The 20200-nt window shown below is 37.9% G+C and overlaps 1 protein-coding gene across 1 annotated transcript; it reads right to left on the bottom strand.

The window, feature by feature from the left end:
- Nucleotides 1-869: 869 nt before the first annotated feature.
- thumpd3 (THUMP domain containing 3) lies at nucleotides 870-17250 on the bottom strand. Its single transcript, XM_015008993.2, has 10 exons — nucleotides 17177-17250; nucleotides 16564-16885; nucleotides 15639-15716; nucleotides 15124-15555; nucleotides 13340-13470; nucleotides 9765-9834; nucleotides 8216-8331; nucleotides 7013-7117; nucleotides 6614-6737; nucleotides 870-1349 (listed from the first exon to the last, which is right to left on the bottom strand). Exons 2-10 carry the CDS (start codon nucleotides 16810-16812, stop codon nucleotides 1158-1160), a joined length of 1497 nt encoding a protein of 498 aa, XP_014864479.2. The 5' UTR covers nucleotides 16813-16885; nucleotides 17177-17250; the 3' UTR covers nucleotides 870-1157.
- Nucleotides 17251-20200: the final 2950 nt, after the last annotated feature.

Genomic DNA, 20200 nt, shown 5'->3' with positions numbered 1-20200 from the left:
ATTATTGTTGTCAAAAAGTGCATTTGTCAACTGTAATCCAGTTTTGCACAGTATTGCTTTTCCAACCATGTCACAACAGGTTTTGTTTCAGAGTAGATGGCGACTCTTCCTTTCCAGCCTCAGCAAACATCTTCACAATGTGTTTTATGTTTGTTCTAGGTTTGATGCAATGCTGTTGGACTGAAGCAATTCTTCCTATTGGGTATGACGGCTTTGCATTCACAGGCTACTTATATTTGAATTTGTTTATTTACTGATTTCTCTCCATGATGTCACTCAAGGAGTCGACGTGTTTGAGGTGTTGGCTTGCAACACATTTACAGGTGTGTCAGCATTTACCTGAAAAAAGGTGAATGAACCAATCAGAAGGTTACAAACTGAAGGCACTCGTTCAAAAGAAGTAGTATGCATCTTGTTCTGGATGATTGAGAATCTACACCAGCATATCCTGGCAAATAAAAATCATTTTAGTAATCCTAATTTCCCAAATGAGGAGAGGTTTAGTTGGATTTAATGTCAAGAGTGAGAAAAAAATAAATAAAAATCGGTTGTGTCCTTTTATTCTGTGTATGTAAATATCTGGTTTCAGAAATATTTGAATGAATGAACTGAATGAATAAAAATGTTTTACAACTCAACTTGTTATTCAAAGTAAAGAACAATTTCTACTTTTCAGCATGTTTTTAGTTACACTTCTCCAACCTCAGGTGGCCAAAATCTGATTGTGTTTATGTGAAAAAAATCCTGTTCCGTCACTTCAGATGTTTGATGAGCTGTTCCAGACCTTTTCATTTTGTCGTGATGAAACACTAACCTATTTAAAAACATCCGTTGAAAACCTACTGATGAGAAAGATTGACAACTTCCTGTACATGAGCCTCAACGGATCTTTATTAGTGAAATGGAAAACTTCAGATCCTGTAAAACTGGAACATCAGATCTGACGGGTCTGACGAAGACGACTCCTGTTACCTGAACACAACAAATGAAATCACTGCCAATCAAACCGATTCAGTGCCGCTGAACATAAAAACTTCCTTCCCAAAGCAAAAAATAAAATAAAAATCTGTTTGGCATGCTTGAGAACAATTTGAGGTCATGTAAGCAGATTATCCCAACATCTCCTCATATTACGCCACTGAAAGGCTGGATTAAAGTTAACAGAGTTCTTTGTCGTCTCTCTCATCCTTCTGTGCGTCACCCCTCCCTCTTGATTCATGGACGTCCTCAGAAGTTTGGCCAAACACGGCTCCGGTCCGCTTGAGGAGGTAAACCCCGGCATGTAAACCCCCAACATTCACCCAAACAGTGTGCAGCTTCCTCCACAGACCTCCCATTCTTGAAATAGCCTGGAAGGAAAAAATAAATCTCGTCAGGGCACTCCAACACACGAAACGTTTGCTTTATGTGAAAGAGGAGCTCTGCGTAAACAGATGTCAGAGGGGGAGGACAGGTCTTTCCATGAGGCTGACTTTAACCTGACCTGAAGCAGTTTGACTGCTTAGTGGTTATTTGTAGAGCATTTCACAACGAGCTGATTCATGCTTGGCTGTTTAGAGATGTGGAATTGCTACAGACATAAAGGCTGTTGCAAAAAAAAACAAAAAAAAAAAAAAAACATCAGCATTTCCTCTGTTAAAGTATAAAATCAATTTGTGATTTAAAGTTTCTATCTACCTCAAAAATAATATAATGCAACTCGTAACCTCAACACTATTTTGACGTGAGGTTACTGCTGGTTACCTTTTGTAAACATACCTTTTCCTACTCAGCATCAAAAGTAATATTGAGCTGAAATACTTCAGTGTAAAATCTGGAATTTATATAAATATTATTTAGCATTACATCGTTTTGCTTCTTTAAATTCTTCATTTTCCAATCATGTGTTAAAGTGGATGTCTGTGTTAAGGTTTGAAAAGGAGTGTTTGTGGACACGACAAAACTACTTTGCAAAGCGTGACGGGCAAAGATTTCAATCTCTAGATGTGCAAAGCTGGTAAAGACATGGCCTGAAAAACTTGAGGTTGAAAGTGCAGCGACTCAGCAGAGGAGAATGCAAATACTCACTATGCTTTAGAAATTTGCATCTTAAAAAAGGCACAAATTTCCTTTTAGTTCACCATCAAATACTTTGTTTTGGTCAATCACATTAAATCCAAATAAAATACAATGCCATTTGCGACTATAATGAAACAAAGTTAAAAAAGATCAAATATTATGATTTTGCCAATGAAGTAGCAACCTCATAGCAAGTTATTTACTCTACATTTGCATCTATTATCTGCACCCCCTTCTCCAACGTTGGTGATGGTGGTAGGAGTGGGCTGCCGGGTCGGCCTCCGTCCATCTCCATCTCTGTGTCCTTGGGCCAGGTGCGAGGCAATCCAGTAGTTTTCCACCATCAGTGTGTGAATGTGTGCATGAATGACTGAGTTCATAAATGTCAAAGGAAATGGGACCAGACAACCACGCAATCTGACCAACAGCTAATCTATCATCTTAGCATCAACAATGTAAACTGTTTCAATTCTGTTTTCAAACACAATCAACTTTTTAAGGGACAAACGCTTTAAAAACAAGTGCCAACGTTTCTTCACCGCCATCCATTAGATTTAATATAACTGTCTTGTGGAGTCACAACCATCTTCAGCCCTCAGGGTTAAGTGGGTTTGATGCTCCAAAGGAAAATTTTCCCTGTGGGCTGATTTCTCATTTATCAGATGAAATCTTACTGGAAGACACTCGAGAAGCATCATCAAGGCTTCATCACCTGGCAGGTGATGACAGAGGTCAACACCAGGTATTTCTGAAATTTGTTCAGGTTGAAACACATAGTAGACTATGACCTAGTAACACTTGAACTGTCCCTCCTAGATTTACGAGCACAAATGAATGGAAGCAGTTCAGGTTAAAATGTCCTAAGACCTACTTTGTGTCGGTAAAAGGTGGAGCGTAACCTGTCAACAGTTCCTTAAGAATAAGATCGATCATGTTGGATGTGTTTAGACAACAATGGCAGCTCTCTTATTGTCTTTAAAACTGTCTTAAATCCTTGTGACTTTTGTTAAATAAGGTGTCTGCAACAATCTACAGAGATTTAGTTACATGATCCTAATCTCCTGATCATCTCAAATCTGCTTTATTAGTTGAGCTCTGGTAACAGCGGAGGCTACAGGAGTACATGATGAAAATACGTAGCAGGTGATGTGTTGCATTATTTCTCTAGAAATATCCTTCAGAGGACTGTAGTCTTAAAGGATGAACATGGTGAGCAAAAATACTCAGATAAGATGTGGTGATTGGAGGCATAACAATGTATACTGCTCAAAAAAATAAAGGGAACATTTCACTTTAATTTTGTGTGTGGCTCCAAATCCAGGCCTCCATTGGTTAATAAATTTGATTTCCATTGATGATTTTTGTGTGATTTTGTTGTCAGCACATTCAACTTTGTACAGAACAAAGTATTCAATGAGAATATTTCATTCATTCAGATCTAGGATGTGTTATTTGAGTGTTCCCTTTATTTTTTTGAGCAGTGTATATTATGATAAACACATGATAAGTATAATTAAATAATACAATTTAAAATCAAACTGCATTCTGGGGGATGTAGTCACTCGACCTCTCACAGACAGCTACGGTTTAAACCGGCGGTTTACATAAACTTTATAAAAAAAAAATAAAAAAGACAAATATGCACTTTTTTCATCTCAGGGCAATTAGGATTACCAATTTGTTTCTATTTGCTAACTGCCAGAATAATGAGAGAGAGAATCTTTGAAGGTAATTTTTATTACTTTCAAGGTCTTCAAACGTAAGGAAGGTGGGTGCAAGGTCAACTCACTCACTTTTTGGTTGCCTAGCAACAACCTGAGTAGCTTGCACAGCAACAGTTACCTCATAACTACTTAAATATACAACTACTGCAACTAATGGGGTGGAGTGAAAAGAAAACATGAGTACAACAGTCTCAGAGGAAACGGGACGAAGCGGGAAAAGGTCACGTCACCAGTGCATCAGTATTTCAGAATTATTTAAAACAAAAAGCTTATCAAGAGTTCTTCAGCCATATTGTCCAGCAGCTCCAGCCTGAACTGACTAACCAAAGCAGGGTGGATCCATGGTTTCATATCATTTACACCAATTTCTGGTCCTAACATGTGAAAGTTGCAGATGAAGTTGAGATCCATCAGCTACACTTTTTACCTCATCTGTTGTTGTCTAATTCTGGTGAGTCTGGGTTGATTATAGCCACAGTTTTCTGTTCTTAGCGACATCCAGATTAGTCTTTTGCTGCGAGGTTCAGCAGGTTGTGTATTCACAGGTTGGTTTTGCATAACTTGACAAGACTCGATCAGTGTGCTCTGACATCAAGACGACTCTTCCTTCCACACAATTTCTGCTAATCCGAGATTTTCTCGTTTTTAAAATCCTTTTCTATAAACACGCTTGTGGAAAATCCTGATAGATTAGCAGCTTCTGAAATACTCAGATCAGTCCATCAAGAACCAAAAATCAAGCTACATTTAATCACTTTGCTTCCTCGTTCTGAGTTTGATCTTCAGAAAGTCGTCTTCATCGTCACTATGTCTTTAAATGTTTTTGTAGTTGCTGACATATGATTGGTAGGTGCATTAACAAGTAACTGGTGTATAAAGTGGGCAGATGGTATTATAATTGTTACAAGTTAACATTGCTGCGCTCTCCTTCACTGCTAAGGTCAGCAGAGATCTAAATGATTTAATCCCTCTCTTAATTAATCTTAAGTAGCCACTAACTCTTCATTTTCCAGACCTTTAAAGGGGTTGTAAGGCTCTTCCTCTACAGCTTTGTGTCCTCTGTTCAGAAGGTGTCCATTACTGACCTCAAGCAGAACGTCTCTTATCCTTTTAATGCGGAAGGACTTGTAAGATGAAATTCTTTTGCTGAATTTGCACAAACAAATCAGTGAATAAATCAACACATCAGTGTTATTTGCCCTTCAGTAAGGTTGCTCTTGGGTTATGTGAATTCAGAATAACTTTGAATGCTATAAGAAGATAAGCATGCTACAAAGCCAAACTGAAACCTCTGTGGTCTGAACTTGACGTTAGAGCAAAGCTTCGTTTCTAAAAACCCAGAAACAAATTCCCCTTATTGTTTTGCTGTCTGTTTTATCTGCAGGCGTTCTGCATGATTCAGTGAATTACGTTTCTTTTAAAGTCGATCTATTATGCAAAATTCCCATTTTGCATGTCTTTGTGCTTCTATTTGGGTGTCAACTGTTGTTAAAAACAGCTGAAGTGCAACAAAAACAAACACCCAGCTGGTTTTTGGCAATAAATTTATGATTTTTGGTGGCTGGAAAATTAATCATTTTGGAAAACCTCCCAACTGATAAGTCACAATCGGCAGGTTACCTGACAACCACAGCCAAGCCCAACCTGCCACCTAGCAACCCAAATAGAGATCCAACACATTTCGTCAGCTGATTTTACTACTGTCCAATGGCTGCTGGAAAAGACAAGGGTTTTGTTGTTAACTTGCTGTCCAGAAACTACTTGCTGCATTCTTGTTGGCTGTGCAGGAGGCTCTTCAGCATTTCAAAGATGTTCAGTTGTAAGACTGCGAATCGGTTTGCAGTAATTTTCATGAACATGTGTAAATGTTGGGTTGAGGGGTGTGGCCAGCAGCAGTTTGTTTGGATTTAAAGTGACAAGAGACCCTAAACAGTTCAATCTGAAAGCAGCTCAAAATAGGCAGAACTGACCGGATTGAAATCTCATCTGCTAAAAAAGTAAAAACATGTTTTGTATAGCTCATAGACCTATCCTAATCTGTTCAAAGAAGCATTATAGATCACGTTTAAGACTGGGATGATTTAAATTTAAGACATACATGAAAAATAACCAAAGATATATTGATAGCAAAAGTGAATTCAGTAATTTTGCCAATTTAAGTGATCGTTATTTTGGATCTGGCATATTATTCTGCTTTTGCACGTATAAATTATATCTTCTGAGTTTTAAATCTTATTAGATTTCAATGAAATAAATTGAAGTGTATTGTGTCAAAGTGAAATTTATAAAAGTTCAAGCAAACTTATCAAAGTGATGACAATAATCTAGTTTCTACCATTCATCCAGGAACATAAGAACAACTTCACTTTTGGATACATTTGCTTTAAAAATGACTTTATAGAAAAAGGATTTATCTCCACTCACTTTTTATAGTATTCAGTGAAGCAGAATAATTAATACTAAAAACAGAATAATTAATGTTTCACCATTTAAGATTATCTGTGCAGTCAAAACTATCTGAGCTTAAGTCCAAATGTGAGGATCTGAATTTCAGATTGCTTTTTTTTTAAGCAAGCTCAACAGTGAGCTTGCTTATTTTCTGTGGGTTTGTTTGATGCAAACACAATTTGCAAACGGTTCTCACTGTCCTAGTATATCGAAGCGTTATCTGTGTACGTATATCAGGTTTAGCATTTGCATAAAACTAACACAACCTAGTACCAGGGAGATTTGGCAGGACAGGACTTGCATTTATTTGGAACTTCCTGGAAAAATATCATTGCGTTATCTGGAAAAATATCTCACATACACATTATAAAAGGCATGGTTACCTTTGCAAAGCACTTTTTGTCCTGGGTCAGGAGCACGGCTTTCCCCGAGCCTGGTCTGCAAACACGAGCCATTTCTCTGAGACAAGAAGGGTACAAGTCCCAGTTCTTTTTCCTGGACCCCATCCTTCAATCAGACACAAGAAAACAGTTACATGATCATCTGCCTACACCATATGCATCAAAGCTGATTCTAGCTAACTTTACAGCGATGCAACAGAAATAATGCTTGCAGCCATGTTGAAACCCGAGTTCATATTTACACCAGTTAGCATTTAGTGCAGCACCATAAAGGATCTTCTCTTCTGTGCCACATCTGTTCCAGTTCAAGAAACTATTAAAAGGCCGCAATTACAATGCTAAATGGTTTCTTTTGCATAGTAACGTTAAATGCCACAGTACCTCTTCCCAAAGGGCATGTCAGTGATGATGATGTCCACAGAACTGGTCCTTATGGGTAAATTGCTTAGGTCCCACTGCACTGTGTCAATAGGTAATGCAGATGGGCTGTGTGCAAGAAAATGTGAAAAAAATTAATAAAAACATTAACTGTTATTAATTAAAAGGGCTCCATGTATCTTGAAAAAAGAGTAGATTATATTAAACATAAACAGTGAGCTATATTTTCCTGACACTTTATTTACTGTTAGACATGTCTCCTCCACTTTTTATGAGTCTTAGCATCTCAGTTATATTCAAACTGGTAATTAGGGGTAGTTAGACCCATATTCAACCGGCCAAATGCATTGTTGATACCCAGAGTGTGACCGTCCAACATCTGAGGTATAACACTCTAATAAATATGCCATCCAAGCAGTTACTGGCAGCAGTCAGAATACATTAATGATCCAATTTACAGTGGAGCTCCAACAACAATAGAGTCCATCAATGACCAGTCATTAATAAAAATACAAACTCAAAATATTATTACTGCCTTCATTGGCATTTGTTTGATAAAATGTCAAACAAAACACATTGAGCTTTGTGCTTTTAATGTGAAAAACTAAAACGCTTCTAGGGATATTAATACATTTGCAAACAATTGAATGTTCATAGTTCTGCTTTATAATACAAAAAAAATACAAAATGTTTGGTGAAACACAGCTGCAGAAAATCAGTTAGAACTTGGGCTAGACTTACAAAACCCTTTACTGGGACAGATTAACATCACACTGCCTGACTTAAAAACTAAGATGGAGAACAAGAGCACAACAGTGTAGATCAGATATTTCTTAAAACGAACCCTGATGAATACTTTCTTCAAGTGAAAATGTCATATGAAGGTGAACACTTGATGAGAGATTAAATTTACAACTAAAGCCAAGATTTTGCTATTTCAAAATACTGGCTGACAGGGATTTTCAAAGGGTTACCAGGAAATTGCTATTGTTTTTTTGGTGTAGTACAAACATTACTCAAGATTCCCTAAAAGGTGAAAACAAAATCCTGACCTGATGACAAAAAAAATGCTACTTGACCTAAAGTCAACATTTCCATGGAAGAGCTGCTGATAAAAACGAAAGTCTCATGTGAACCACAAGTCAGCCTTTCAAAAATGAGAGCTTTTGTTGCAATATGTTCTCTGTGTGTGTTGGTCTCACCCACCTGCCTTTGTCCGCCCTCCTTTTCTGGATGTGACAAATGTTGTTGACTGTGCGATTCACTGCCATGTCATTGTTATCGCCCGCAATGTAGAAAGACTCACTGAATTCAATAGCGCCCTATGGCGGGAAGAACATAATGCCGTCATCAGTAACATGAGGTGCAACATGATAGAGATGTTCCAGATGCATCGACAACTCCAGAATAACAGAGTTAAAAAACATCGATCTTTTGTTGATGCCCTAAATGATTAAAGCTATAAGATGTACGTCTTCTAACTATTTATTGGGTAGTTAAAGGTTTTTGGTCAAATCCTGCTGGGGAATTATTCTGTGTTGATACCGTGCTTTTATTTTTATATATATATATATATATATATATATATATATATATATATATATATATATATATATATATATATATATATATATATATTGCGGCTCCTCCTCTCTGAGGAAGGACTCAGTCGGACAAGTAGAAAGTCAGCTGTTTGCTCTGTGACTGTGTAACCTACAAAACGTGAGAAGAAATTAAAGACTCACTAAACCTTTACAAATATTTTGAGCAAGTTGTCTGATTGAAGATCGGAGCCATGAGTTCACAATATTGAACTTATTTATAATATTACATTTCTGAGAAACTGAAATGTCCTACTAGCTGCAAACTACAGTGCACTTCTGCCTGTTCTTGCAGTTCAGTATTCAGAGCTATTTCTGTGGATTTTTTCACAATATGTGTGGAAAATTTGCATATTTGTTTTGCACAGCATAAGTGAAAATTTCAAAAGAAATTCAGCTTGGGAAGCAATGCCACATGACCCGCTACTGGCTGACATTTGCGAAATACCCAATCACAGAGTTCTGTTTATTTTCTTTGGCTGGTTGGCTGGATCCCCAAGAGCAGAGATAAGGAAAAGTGTAGATATATTTGCTTCTACTGTACTGCTAAGATAGTATTTAAACTATTAAAATAGGAAATTAAAACTGTTCTTAGAGGAGTTCTCGAGTAAAACCAGTGAATACTGGGGATCCACTGTACATTCAGACCAACACAAATAATAAAAAAAACTTTTTTGACGTTCAGTAGCAACTCTATGGAGTTAAACTACTAGAATAAATTAACTTAACATGTTTCAATGATATTATAATTTGTTGGTATGTTCCATACAAACCCGTAAACAGATTGTAAAACATAAGAGACATGTTTTATCTAACCACATTACATAGTTTTACATTAAATTTTATAAATTCAGTGTTTGACTGAAACATAAATAGTAAATAATCCGAGCAGCAAGAAGTTAGTGGTTAAAATCTAGCTCATTTAGACAGATAAACTCTGACGTTTTCCTTCACTCCTCATCTCTTCATGTTTACAATTGCCTCCTCCATAACAACTGTCAGAAACTCAGAAAAATGACATCATGCATGCAGAGACGTTTGGTGTTGTGTTTCCACAGCTCTATGCAGTGTTGCACACCCATCCTGAATGAGCGCAGGGCTGAGTTTGGTGGAGTTAGATGACGTAATGCAGGGCTGCATGAGTTGTTCCTCACCTCCAGTGGTATGGCTCCGGTCCCGCACATAGGATCAAGGATTATGTCAGACTCCTGAGGTTTACACAGCCTGCCAACACACATCAGAGGACAATACAGCACAATTATGATTTACTTTCTCTGGTTTATTATATAACTAACAACATACGGAATTATCCAACTCTCCTATATCGCCAAGTCTTTAAATTTCACATTGTGTGGACTGTTTTCGTCTGTAATGAGACATACATCAGTCCAGGATGCCACAAACAAGCAAAAACAAATAGAGTTAACATCAGACGTACAAGCCAACGGATCAAAGCGCACAGACTCTTAATATTTCCATGGAAACAACCATGATAAAAACTGTTCATACTTGTATTGCTTCTGAAAGAATAAAAACAAACTCGACACAAAGTTGGAGAAGATTAAGTTTCACTGATGTGCTGAATTGTAACAAGGGAGTTGGGTCTGGATTTTCACATCCTTCAACAGGTTTGTCACCAACTTTGAGGCGTTAGGCCATTATTTTGAACCAGCAGCAGCATAAGCAGCAGATTTATTTAAATCATTCTTCAAATGACCAACGTGCCACTCATTTTTTTGGTGATCCAATGAACACAAACACGGTTTCTAGCGCTTGAAGCAGGAAAACACACCACAGTCTGAGTTTGTAGGGCTGAAGGCCTCTTCCTTCCTACTCCAAACAAAAACAACATGCTTGTGCCCAAAAAACTCAGCTTAGTCTCATCAGACGAAAGAACAGATTTCCAAATGAATCACACATTTCCAAATGTTCACAGGCATTTATGTACCGTCGTTTCAGCAGTGGAGTTTTGGCCTTGACGTGTGCCATGGTGGAGAGCTTTCGCAACTGTCTTCCTCGACACATCAAGTCCAGACGAGGTGAGCTCATTAAGAATCAGCTCGGCAGAGACCCAGGGATCCTTGATGACATCTCTGGTTATTTTTCTCTCCAAAGTTTTTAAACATATTGCACTTACAGCCACACCCAGGTTTGTTAGCAACATCTCCTGATGTTTTGCAATGATTCATCATTCAGCTTTTCTAGACATCATAAAACATTTGGGAATGGCCTCATCCTCATGATAGACGTCTATCATCCTCTTACTGAGGTCCAGACTAATTTAATTGAGTTTGGTATGATGAATTGGCTTTTTACCAAAAGTGTCAGAGAAGGCGTGTCACTGGCCCTGCTAGCTGGAGTTCCTAATGTTAGATTCAATGCTGACTGGTTACTCAGGAGTGGTGTGAAAGTTAAGTGGATGTTCAGATTTGTCTTGGAAGTAAAGAAATATTAGTGGTGCACTGATTGCAGTTTGTCTGACTGTCAATTACCGATCTCTAAAATTGGTAATTGGCAATCCGATCAGATTATATGTCGCTAAAGTCGCTGCGTTGTCAACAGCAGGGTGACTGCTGTTAACTGCAAACATGCAGACGTGACCTAGTGGGCCGGTTGTCAGTCAAAGCTGCATCAGAAGAGCACAGTGGTTGATTTTTAGACCTTTGCTGAGATTGATAAAATTAGTGGATAAGATCGGCTTCACATGTAACTATCAGCTGATCGCCGATCTCCCAAAATTAAGGAAATCGGCGCCAATAAATCGGTCCATCCCTGTAAAATGTACTGATCAAAACTTTGTGGAGATTTTGTCTTTGTTCTTTTGGGATCAATACACGTATGAACAGTTGTTATTCTGGAGTTTTCATAAAAGAGTTTTAAGGGACTGCATCCTAATTAACTGTTTTCAATTGACCCATACCTTCATGTTAGTATTTAAATCACCTCATATAACTTGTTTTAAAGGAAATATGCTGTTTTCTCACTGCAGAAAAAATTTGCCTGTGATCCTGCTGGGAAGTTGAGGCTATTCTTCTTTTTTTGTTGTTTCAGTTGCTTTTCAGTTAAAGTCTTTTGTTTGTTTTTAATGAATGGCGGTTCTCTGTCAGCTGTAGGTGGGAAAGTGCTTGCAGGTCTCTGCGATAGCGCTGTGGAAGGGTGTACCCCACCAAGCTCTTGAAAACTTTTTGCTCCAACTCTGCCAACAGAAACCAGTTTGTCTTCCAAGAAGACCGAATGTGATAAACAGAAAGCGGTTCTGGTATTAAACACTCTCGCCCCATAACAGTTTGTCCTCTGTGATTTTCCGACAATAGTCGAGTCTAAAACTGCTGCCAGTTAAAACATTTTTGCTTGCCAGTTTCTTGAAGGCAATTAAAACTGCAAGCCTGAAAAACGCGTATCCCATTCATAGCATCGCCGTGTGCGCTGTCCCTCTTTGTTATCTGCTCATCACGTTGTTTACACTCTGCTAGAGGACATCATGCACTTTGATGACACGTGTCACTGCTAAATTTATCAGACGAATCTGAAAAGGGTCTTTTGAATCACAGACTCACTGAACCGGTAAATTGCTTTTAATTTTTTTTTTTTTTTAAAGCAGCTTGAATGACGCAATAAATGTCAGGCATAAAGGCTTGTGACAATCATGTGTTCAAAGCTTTCACATATATTTTTAGCCACTCTTCAAAATGGGAAAGACAACCTGACAGCGTTCAGAATGCAGCTCTACTTAGCTCATTACTAGAGAACTGCATCAATGGGAGATATCTTGGAGTCACTAAGTCGCCATAGCAACCATCATATGCTATCTACAAGCCAGTCGTTTGTTTGAGAGGCATCCCTCATGTTGAAACAAGAAACATGTAGAGTTTGCTAAACTCACTGGAAATGTGTTCAAATGAGACTTTTCAGCAACAGACAATCCAGATGGGAACGTCGTGAAACAAAGGATGAATATGTGGAAAAGATCCTTATTCCACTTTAAAGTACAGCACTGTAGAGAAGCCGTGAAGCTGCAGGCCTGTTTCTCTTTCTGTACATCTTATTTAAGCCTCACAGACTCTTCTACGATTAAACTCCTGCAATAAAATTCACAAAATGTGCAAAGAAAAAAAAACTCCTTGCTACCTGAGCTAGCAACAATGATTGCACACATGGATTTAAGTTCAGTTTTTCACTGCCTACAAGATTATTTAAGCATAAAGTTGACTCTAAATATAGAAATGCAAGTTTTACAGTCCTCAGCTGTGAGAAGAACGCTTTATCCAAACATAGGGCATGTAATAACAGACTGACTATACCCAAATGAAACAAGTGTAATTGTGCAAAAACACATCAAAATACCTCAACGTGTCCTACAGAACATAAGATGTTGCTTAACTAACAGATTTAAGCAACATTTAACACTATTTTGAAAACAGCACATAGTTCCCATAGTAGATACCCTCATCTTGATACTGATCTTCATGGAAATTGTAAGTCAATCTACCAGTCACCTGACTATTTTGTTACACTGGCTAAAAAAACAATAAGCGTCGACGCACAAAAAGACGTTTCTTTTGTTCTACAAAAATACACACTGGTTCTACCTGTACTGATTCAGAGCAGAAATACGAAGTCAACCTACACAGCTATTGTTTCCCACCACATGCCTGACTGTACGAAGATGGCAAGACAGAAAACATAAAACGTTATGAGGGCCTTCAGATCCTGAAACAACAAGAGTCACCTGAGCATGCCGTAGCACAAGGTGGAGCGCAGAGTGGTGGGTCCAAAGTGACTGATGTTCCTCCTGTGCAGACTCTCCTCCGTGAGGGCAATCCCGATCACTACCTCGTCATTATGGATGTTGAGTAAAACCTGCAACAGAAGATTACGTTATTTTCTGTAGAACTAACTGCAGAACATTAAATATTATTCTAGTAAGAAAATGTTACGGAAAGGTTTTTCTAAAAAAGATTATTTAAGCTATGACATTTTTATGGCATAACTGAGTAAAAACAGGCGGGTAGCATTTAATTAAGGGGCGTCACGAGCAGCAACAAAGAAAGATTATTCATCAGTTGCACCCTGTCCCGGTTTTTTATTCCTTATTTCTTAGTTTATTCCAGCGCTATGCACTGTAAGAATTACATCTGTGCACTCCAGCTGGCTAATGACACTGGAAACTTCACTATAATCAAAATAGTTTGATTCCTGTTCACCTACAGCTGCAAACAAAACACACTTAAACTGTCTAAATCTGAATTAGATTATTCAAAATAAAAAATATTTAGTATTAACCTTTAATTTCATGAAATCAAAGGTTTTCTGAGTTCAAATCTCCTCTCATCTAGTTTTCTTCTTGAGAACCTAGTTGTGTGCCTATATTCAGTAAAGACCATGCAATATTTCAAAATGCTATGTCTGCTCTGCAGCTGCAGCCTGATTGTAAATTATTATTTCAAGTTCCCTTAAATTTACCACATGTGACATTAGCTTGAAGTGGTCTGGCCAAACATGGGGATGTGGGTCAACTGAGGTCCTGTCCATACTGACACAAGGTTAAATATATCCACAATGATTTTTTTGTTGATTTTATGGTTTGGAAGAGCAATAACGATTTTTTTTAAACAAAATATGTTCTATAATTTTGCTAAATTAGTTTGTCATCCATAACTCCAATCTTAAATTTAAAGTAGCTGCACAGAGAGTTGGGAGAGTCTACAAAATCGGAAAAATATAATTTTGTAAAAAATAATACAAGTCTGAATAACTGCACAGCCCTGGGTTAACTCATTAGAAACAAATCACAGTTCTTATCTTCCATTACTTTTGTTACCGTAGTTACATGAAGGTCCCCAACAAAGAGCTTTTAAATCCAGACACAGGGTGTTGGTTTGTTAAGTCTCAGACAATATTTACTTTACTTTTACCATTACTGCTTTACATTGATGATGTTTGTGCTCCAAATGTAAAGTTAGCACTCTTCATAACATTTGGCTGACTTCTCAATTGCCTTTTTTCCTTCATAACTTTTTTTCCCCACATTTCTCAATTTTGGCAAAGGAAATGAGTGGAAATATTGTGAGCAACAAGTCAGAACACAATTGAAAAGAGAAATGCTGTAATGACACATGCTCCGTAAGCAGGGGAATTGTCTTCATTCAAGACGTTAACCAGCAACATAAGGTTTAGGGGCAGCGGTGGGAATTTAGAATAATAGGAACAACAAAAATTTAAATCGATTTTATAACTTTGAATCTAAAGGACAACCAAATAAATCTTCAGAAACTTTCTACGTCACAAACGTCACTGCAGAGAGATATTTATAGGTTTCTCCCCAGGACAAAAAACAAAAAGCTAATCTAAAAGGAAAATGTCACCTAATATTATTATGATAGGATCTTTTGAAACTCCCTAAAGTAAATACGTGCTAATCCCTTGAGAATTTACCTCAGCGAGCCGAGCTTTTCTTGGCTTGGGTGCTGTAATTTAATAAGCTCCCGGTTCAGTCTGAACAAGCGTGCCTACCTCTATGTCAAACTTTGTCATGTCTGCTTTCCACTGGAAAAATTCCTGCACAGCCCCGCCAAAGTCTCTGGCTGCCTCGTTAGAAGAAAAGCTGTGTTTGTCGCCGGCCCTGTTGCACGTCACACGAAACTTGATGAGTTTGACCTCCGGGGCAGCGTCCTCCAAGTCCTGCTGGCGCGTTTCCGAGTCAGGCGTGACCTCTGCCTTTGCGTCATCATCGTCTGGAGACGTCACCTGAGGTAACTCATGCTGCTCGATCTCAGCAGCAGCAGGAACTTCGCTGGGCTCGGCAATAGATTTCGCTCTTGTAGCGTTTCCGGCTTTGCGGTGGCCCTTCTTCTTTTTTAGAGTTCTGTTGAGTCTCCAAACCTCGAGAGCGTTAGTCCAGGGAAGTTTGGAGGCAAGCTCCTGCAACTCATTCAGCGTCTCCTCCTGTACAAACCAACAATCTTGGTTAATGAGATAATAATTAATATGCACCTTAAACAGGGAGAGCAGAGTTGAGAGAGGCTCACCTTAGATTCTTTGAACTGGTAATGGTCATATTCTGCAACCACAACAAACAGGTTGTCAACGGAGCGCAAAAGATGAACCTGTAGCAAAGAAAAAAAAGTCATTTAGACGCTGTACAATAATGGCTTGCTCTGATCTTCAAAACAACGTCAACGGATTCTTTAAGAAGTCAAAAGTAAATGCAGGAATGCAAGAGGTTGAAACCTCTAAATTATTAAAAACTGCCTGTAAGGAAGCAGACTTTTTTATAATCTCTTAATGAGTTTTGGGTCAATAGTTCTCCGGGCTTTCTAAGGATTTTTTTTTTTTCAATGAGGATGGCAATCTGCCATGCCAAAGTTAAGACAGTAGGGACACCTTTGGCCCACAGGCCCCTTCAGGTGACCCCATAGATTTGCTGGTTGATGTAATGCTGAACTCTGGCAAGCTCATTCCAACATTTTATTGAGTTCGCCTCACTGTGATGATGAAAAATCTAATTCCTCTTCATCTTCAGAAATCTGAATGATTGCGGGTCAACCCTGGTTGGTATTTGGAACCGTTTTTAATTTCATTCACCTCAACAAAAATCATATTTGAAGAAAACTGGCACCATGCTGTGGACACCGTGTTCGGATTTCGGTGTCGTTTTAGCGCCAAACGTTGAAAATGTTTTCTTAAACATCGAGTCTGAATGTTTTCTTTGGGAGAAAAGGCTTTGCTTCTGCAGCCTACTCATTAGGAAAAGAGGTGGTGAAAGGAAGAGATTGTTCTTGTTTGTTGACTCAACCGATTCTTCTGGGAAGTACCTGCCCTTCCTTCAGGGTTGCCGTCTAGGCAGAGGTTTGCAAGAAATTACAAGGTGCTTCAGGGAAGTATTATTTTAAGGTTGGCCACACTAGAAATTGAACTGTATATTGAATTTGCAAGGCGAGGAAAAACCTTTACCTGGAAGAGTTTGTCGGTAGTGATGGGAAAATATATGCGGCCCCGATCTTTGCTAACTCGAGCATCGACTCCAATCTTCTCCTTGACCTCCTCTGCAGCAGTGTGCTCGAACCCAGTGGGCACGGTTGCTCCGACGGTGACGGTAATGATGGTTCCGCTGGTGGGGTCAGTCTCAGTGGATGATGAAGAGATGGGTGCTTCCACTGTGTCAGCGGTCTGCTCTGCAGCCTCTTCTGCCTGAGAGGACATCCTGAGTAGGGTCGGTGGTCTGCTTCTGTCCAGGCAAGGTGTGAATGCGATGAAAGTGACAGGTGGGGACAAGCTAAGCACAAACACAACAAATAACCAGTTACTGCTGCTTATTTTAAGGATGGGAAAGATGAAGCAGCCATAGCAACTCCGCAGGTCTATAAATCTGTCATTAACTTAGCTGGCTAACGTTAGCTTCAATGAATAATAAGTTGTTTATTTAATAAAGGTGAAGAATCACACGTTAACAGTAGGTATTTCATGTTAAACCTTTGTCACACATTTATGTTTTTACAATGAATCCACGGACTGAACTAGTAAACCGATATGTTTAAAAGCTCTGCAGCTCTGGAGTAAAACCAACCTGCAACACACGCGGCAACAGCGAGCTGCTTCCGTTTAGCAACAAGTAGCTCCACTTCCGGTTGAATATTTTCAAAATAAAAGAACCGCATCTAATACTAAAACTGCTTTGAAAGTCAGGAGAGTTGTTGATGTTGCTGAGGTGTTAATGTCAGATTAATTATCTGGTGTTGTTAGTCCCGACCTGTTTCCAATAACCAGGACAAAAACATTTTTGTGTATTTTTCATTTTGAGACCCATAAATTACAAAATCTGTTTTTTTGTTTCTTATTTATTTTGCTGTTATTTACAGTTAAGTCATTATAGTGACAACTTGCACTAAAGGTTTGTACTAAATGAAACAGAATTAATCTTTTCTATCATTTTATCTCATGACAGCTTGATTTTTTGTGATTTTTAGGAATTATTTTATTCCACAAGATGAATAAACTTAGATTCCAGCTTCAGTGCTTTATTTCTTTAAATAATGGAGTGATTATCCCAATTTAATGACAGAATAGCTAGTTTTAAAACTGAAAAAAGGCACTTTTTAACTATTGGTCAAACATATCGCTCTTATGAAAGTAATTTGCAGTCCCAGGTTTAATGATCAACATTTATACAAGTTTCTTACACTAAATATTACTCCAAAATAAAACTAATTAAATCAAATTGAACTAATTAAAAATAATAATAATCCAAGGGTCTAATGTCTTTAATTTGACTTAAATTATCTTTATTTTAATTAATAGCGTTTTGTTTTGAAGCGCTAACTGTATGATTACTAGTGAATCTATGCAACTTCACTATAAAAATGACTAAGATTGCTGTGATTGGATGGAGTGGGTTACAGAAGGGTCGAGATTGGTTGTCAATATTTAAGTGGGTGGGACTTGTCGCTCCATCTTTTGAAATCGACGGTCACCGGCGCGACTCACCTAAATGACCAGCAGATGGCGACATGGAATAATACCTTGAGCAGAGAACAAGTGAAACAAAAACAAACCATTTAATTTGATCAAGCAGAAAATGTATTTATTTATTTATAATATAGATATTAAAAGGATGAGCAAATTTAATGTAAATTATTATTTTCTAAATTATTAATACAAATCTAGACGATGTTCTTCTTTTCTCCTCAGATTAAAATAAATATTGTTGTATTCTCTTTGTAACCATATTAGGCTAACAGAACAGCAATTTATTCACTATTCTTCACTATTTCTTGATTGTTATGCACTAAGAATCTGTACTGTTAATATTTGAATCAAACATATATCAAAGTAATTACTCATGACGATAATACACAGTAACATTTTGCCTCTAAACATGCTTTACATCCATACCATATCATCACCACTGATTAAATATTTTTCTTAATTAGCATTGCCAATCTTCCTGACCAGTTCAGACATCTCAGTGTAGCTCCTCATAATCTCCTATTTTCATTTATCATTCATGATTAATGAAGTTTATGCTCAAGGTGACAGTAAGCATAACAGTCTTCTCCTGTGCGTCAGATTTTCTGTGTGTGATTAATGGCTTCTCTAGGTAGGGACAAGTACAGAGCTATTCTGACCATTAAAGTAATATCTATGTATCTTCAGCAAAAACTAAAATACGCTCTACTTTTGAAAGACTTTTTTGTTGTTGTTTTCTAACTTTCTAACTTTCTGTTATAGGTCAACTGATTAGTAAGCGTGAAGTCTGAGAGACAAGTGGGTGTTTGCTCATGGTGAGGAGCGAGCGGTGCTGCAGAGCAGATGGCCAGTGTTGCACAGAGTACATCTACATCCAGCAGAAAACTTTTGACCGCTTAATGATGCTATTAGGTATGCAATGACGAGATCAAATTCATAAATAATGCATGTATTTGTTCTAGAAGAGGATGAGTTGCTAGCAATGCTAATTTGTTCGTTTCTGCGTGTTAATTTGTGCTACTTGGACAAGGAGAAAAAAAATCAAAAGTAGTATTTTCAATGTAAACTGTGAGAAATTAAAGCATTGTGAAACACAAGCAGGACTGCAGGATGCTCCTGTTATCACCTGCAGCAAAATGCACCTTGCTGCCTGTGGAGTGGCATATGCAAATCTAGAGTAAAGCTGTTTTTAAAATAAATATTTTTCACTGCAGCAAATTATAAGAAAAAAAAAACTCAATCAAATGACAGTCATCAGAGCCTCTGCTGCCCTTCACTGTTGACAAAGAAGAAAAAAAGCACTGAGTCATATCGTCGTATTAAGCCAAAAGAAAAAAGTCTATATTTGCTCAGAGACGTGTGGGAGATGTGAGAAACAGCTTGGAAGGAGACTATCCTTTGACGCTGACAACATGTAGATGAGCTCAGATGACAGATGATTATTGTCTTATAGCAATGACTTTATAAAGATCCGAACAAAAAGTTACATATTTCTGTAAAAATTGGCTTGTAAATATTTACAGCCAGAGACTTTCTCTGCTGATGTAAAGTCAGCTTTCCCCTCACAAAGAGTTTTGCATGTAGGTCTCCTTTCCTAGCCTGTCAGGTTTTCTGTGAGATGTTGAAAGGGTGGGATTTTGTTTTGTAACCTAACGCTGCTGCAGCATTCTCTACCCAATGTAGCAATCTGTTAGGTGTGTTGCTTGGTCTTCCTGATGCCGTTTGTTCACAAACTTCTGAGGCCTTCACTAAAAAAAGCTGTATTTAGAATGAGATTAAATTGTACTAGACTCTATTTACTCATTATACGGCTCCTGAGAGCAGTTTGTGCCACTATCACGCTATAGGGGCCTTAATGACATTTCATTGCACACTTTTCAGATTTTATTTGTAAAGCTTTTTAAAAAATAATTCTTTTCGCTTACAATTTGTGTTTGTCACATAATGATGTCACAATCAAAGTTTGGATGCACAAACTGAAAACAAAGTAGATGCAGGGATAAAAAATAAAATAAATGAAGGAAGAAATCCAAGTAATTCAATAAATCATTATGAATAAAAAAAAATAAAGAGAGCTCTAATAAATAAGTACACTGATTAAGCTAAATTATGAGTCTTGAATCAA

This window comes from Poecilia mexicana, unplaced genomic scaffold, assembly GCF_051168715.1.
Source record: "Poecilia mexicana isolate PSO_F unplaced genomic scaffold, ASM5116871v1 scaffold_5, whole genome shotgun sequence".
Lineage (NCBI taxonomy): Eukaryota > Metazoa > Chordata > Actinopteri > Cyprinodontiformes > Poeciliidae > Poecilia > Poecilia mexicana.
The sequence above is the reverse complement of the archived record's forward strand: the minus strand, read 5'-3'. Positions and strand labels throughout refer to the sequence as shown.

Bases quoted from the DNA above. Each gene is read 5' to 3' on its own strand.
- thumpd3 (XM_015008993.2), bottom strand. From the start codon at position 16,812: ATGTCCTCTCAGGCAGAAGAGGCTGCAGAGCAGACCGCTGACACAGTG. The intron at 15,717-16,563 runs GTAAAGGTTTTT...TCTTTGCTACAG, and splicing joins CTACCGACAAACTCTTCCAG to GTTCATCTTTTGCGCTCCGT. The intron at 15,556-15,638 runs GTGAGCCTCTCT...TGGTTTGTACAG, and splicing joins ACCAGTTCAAAGAATCTAAG to GAGGAGACGCTGAATGAGTT.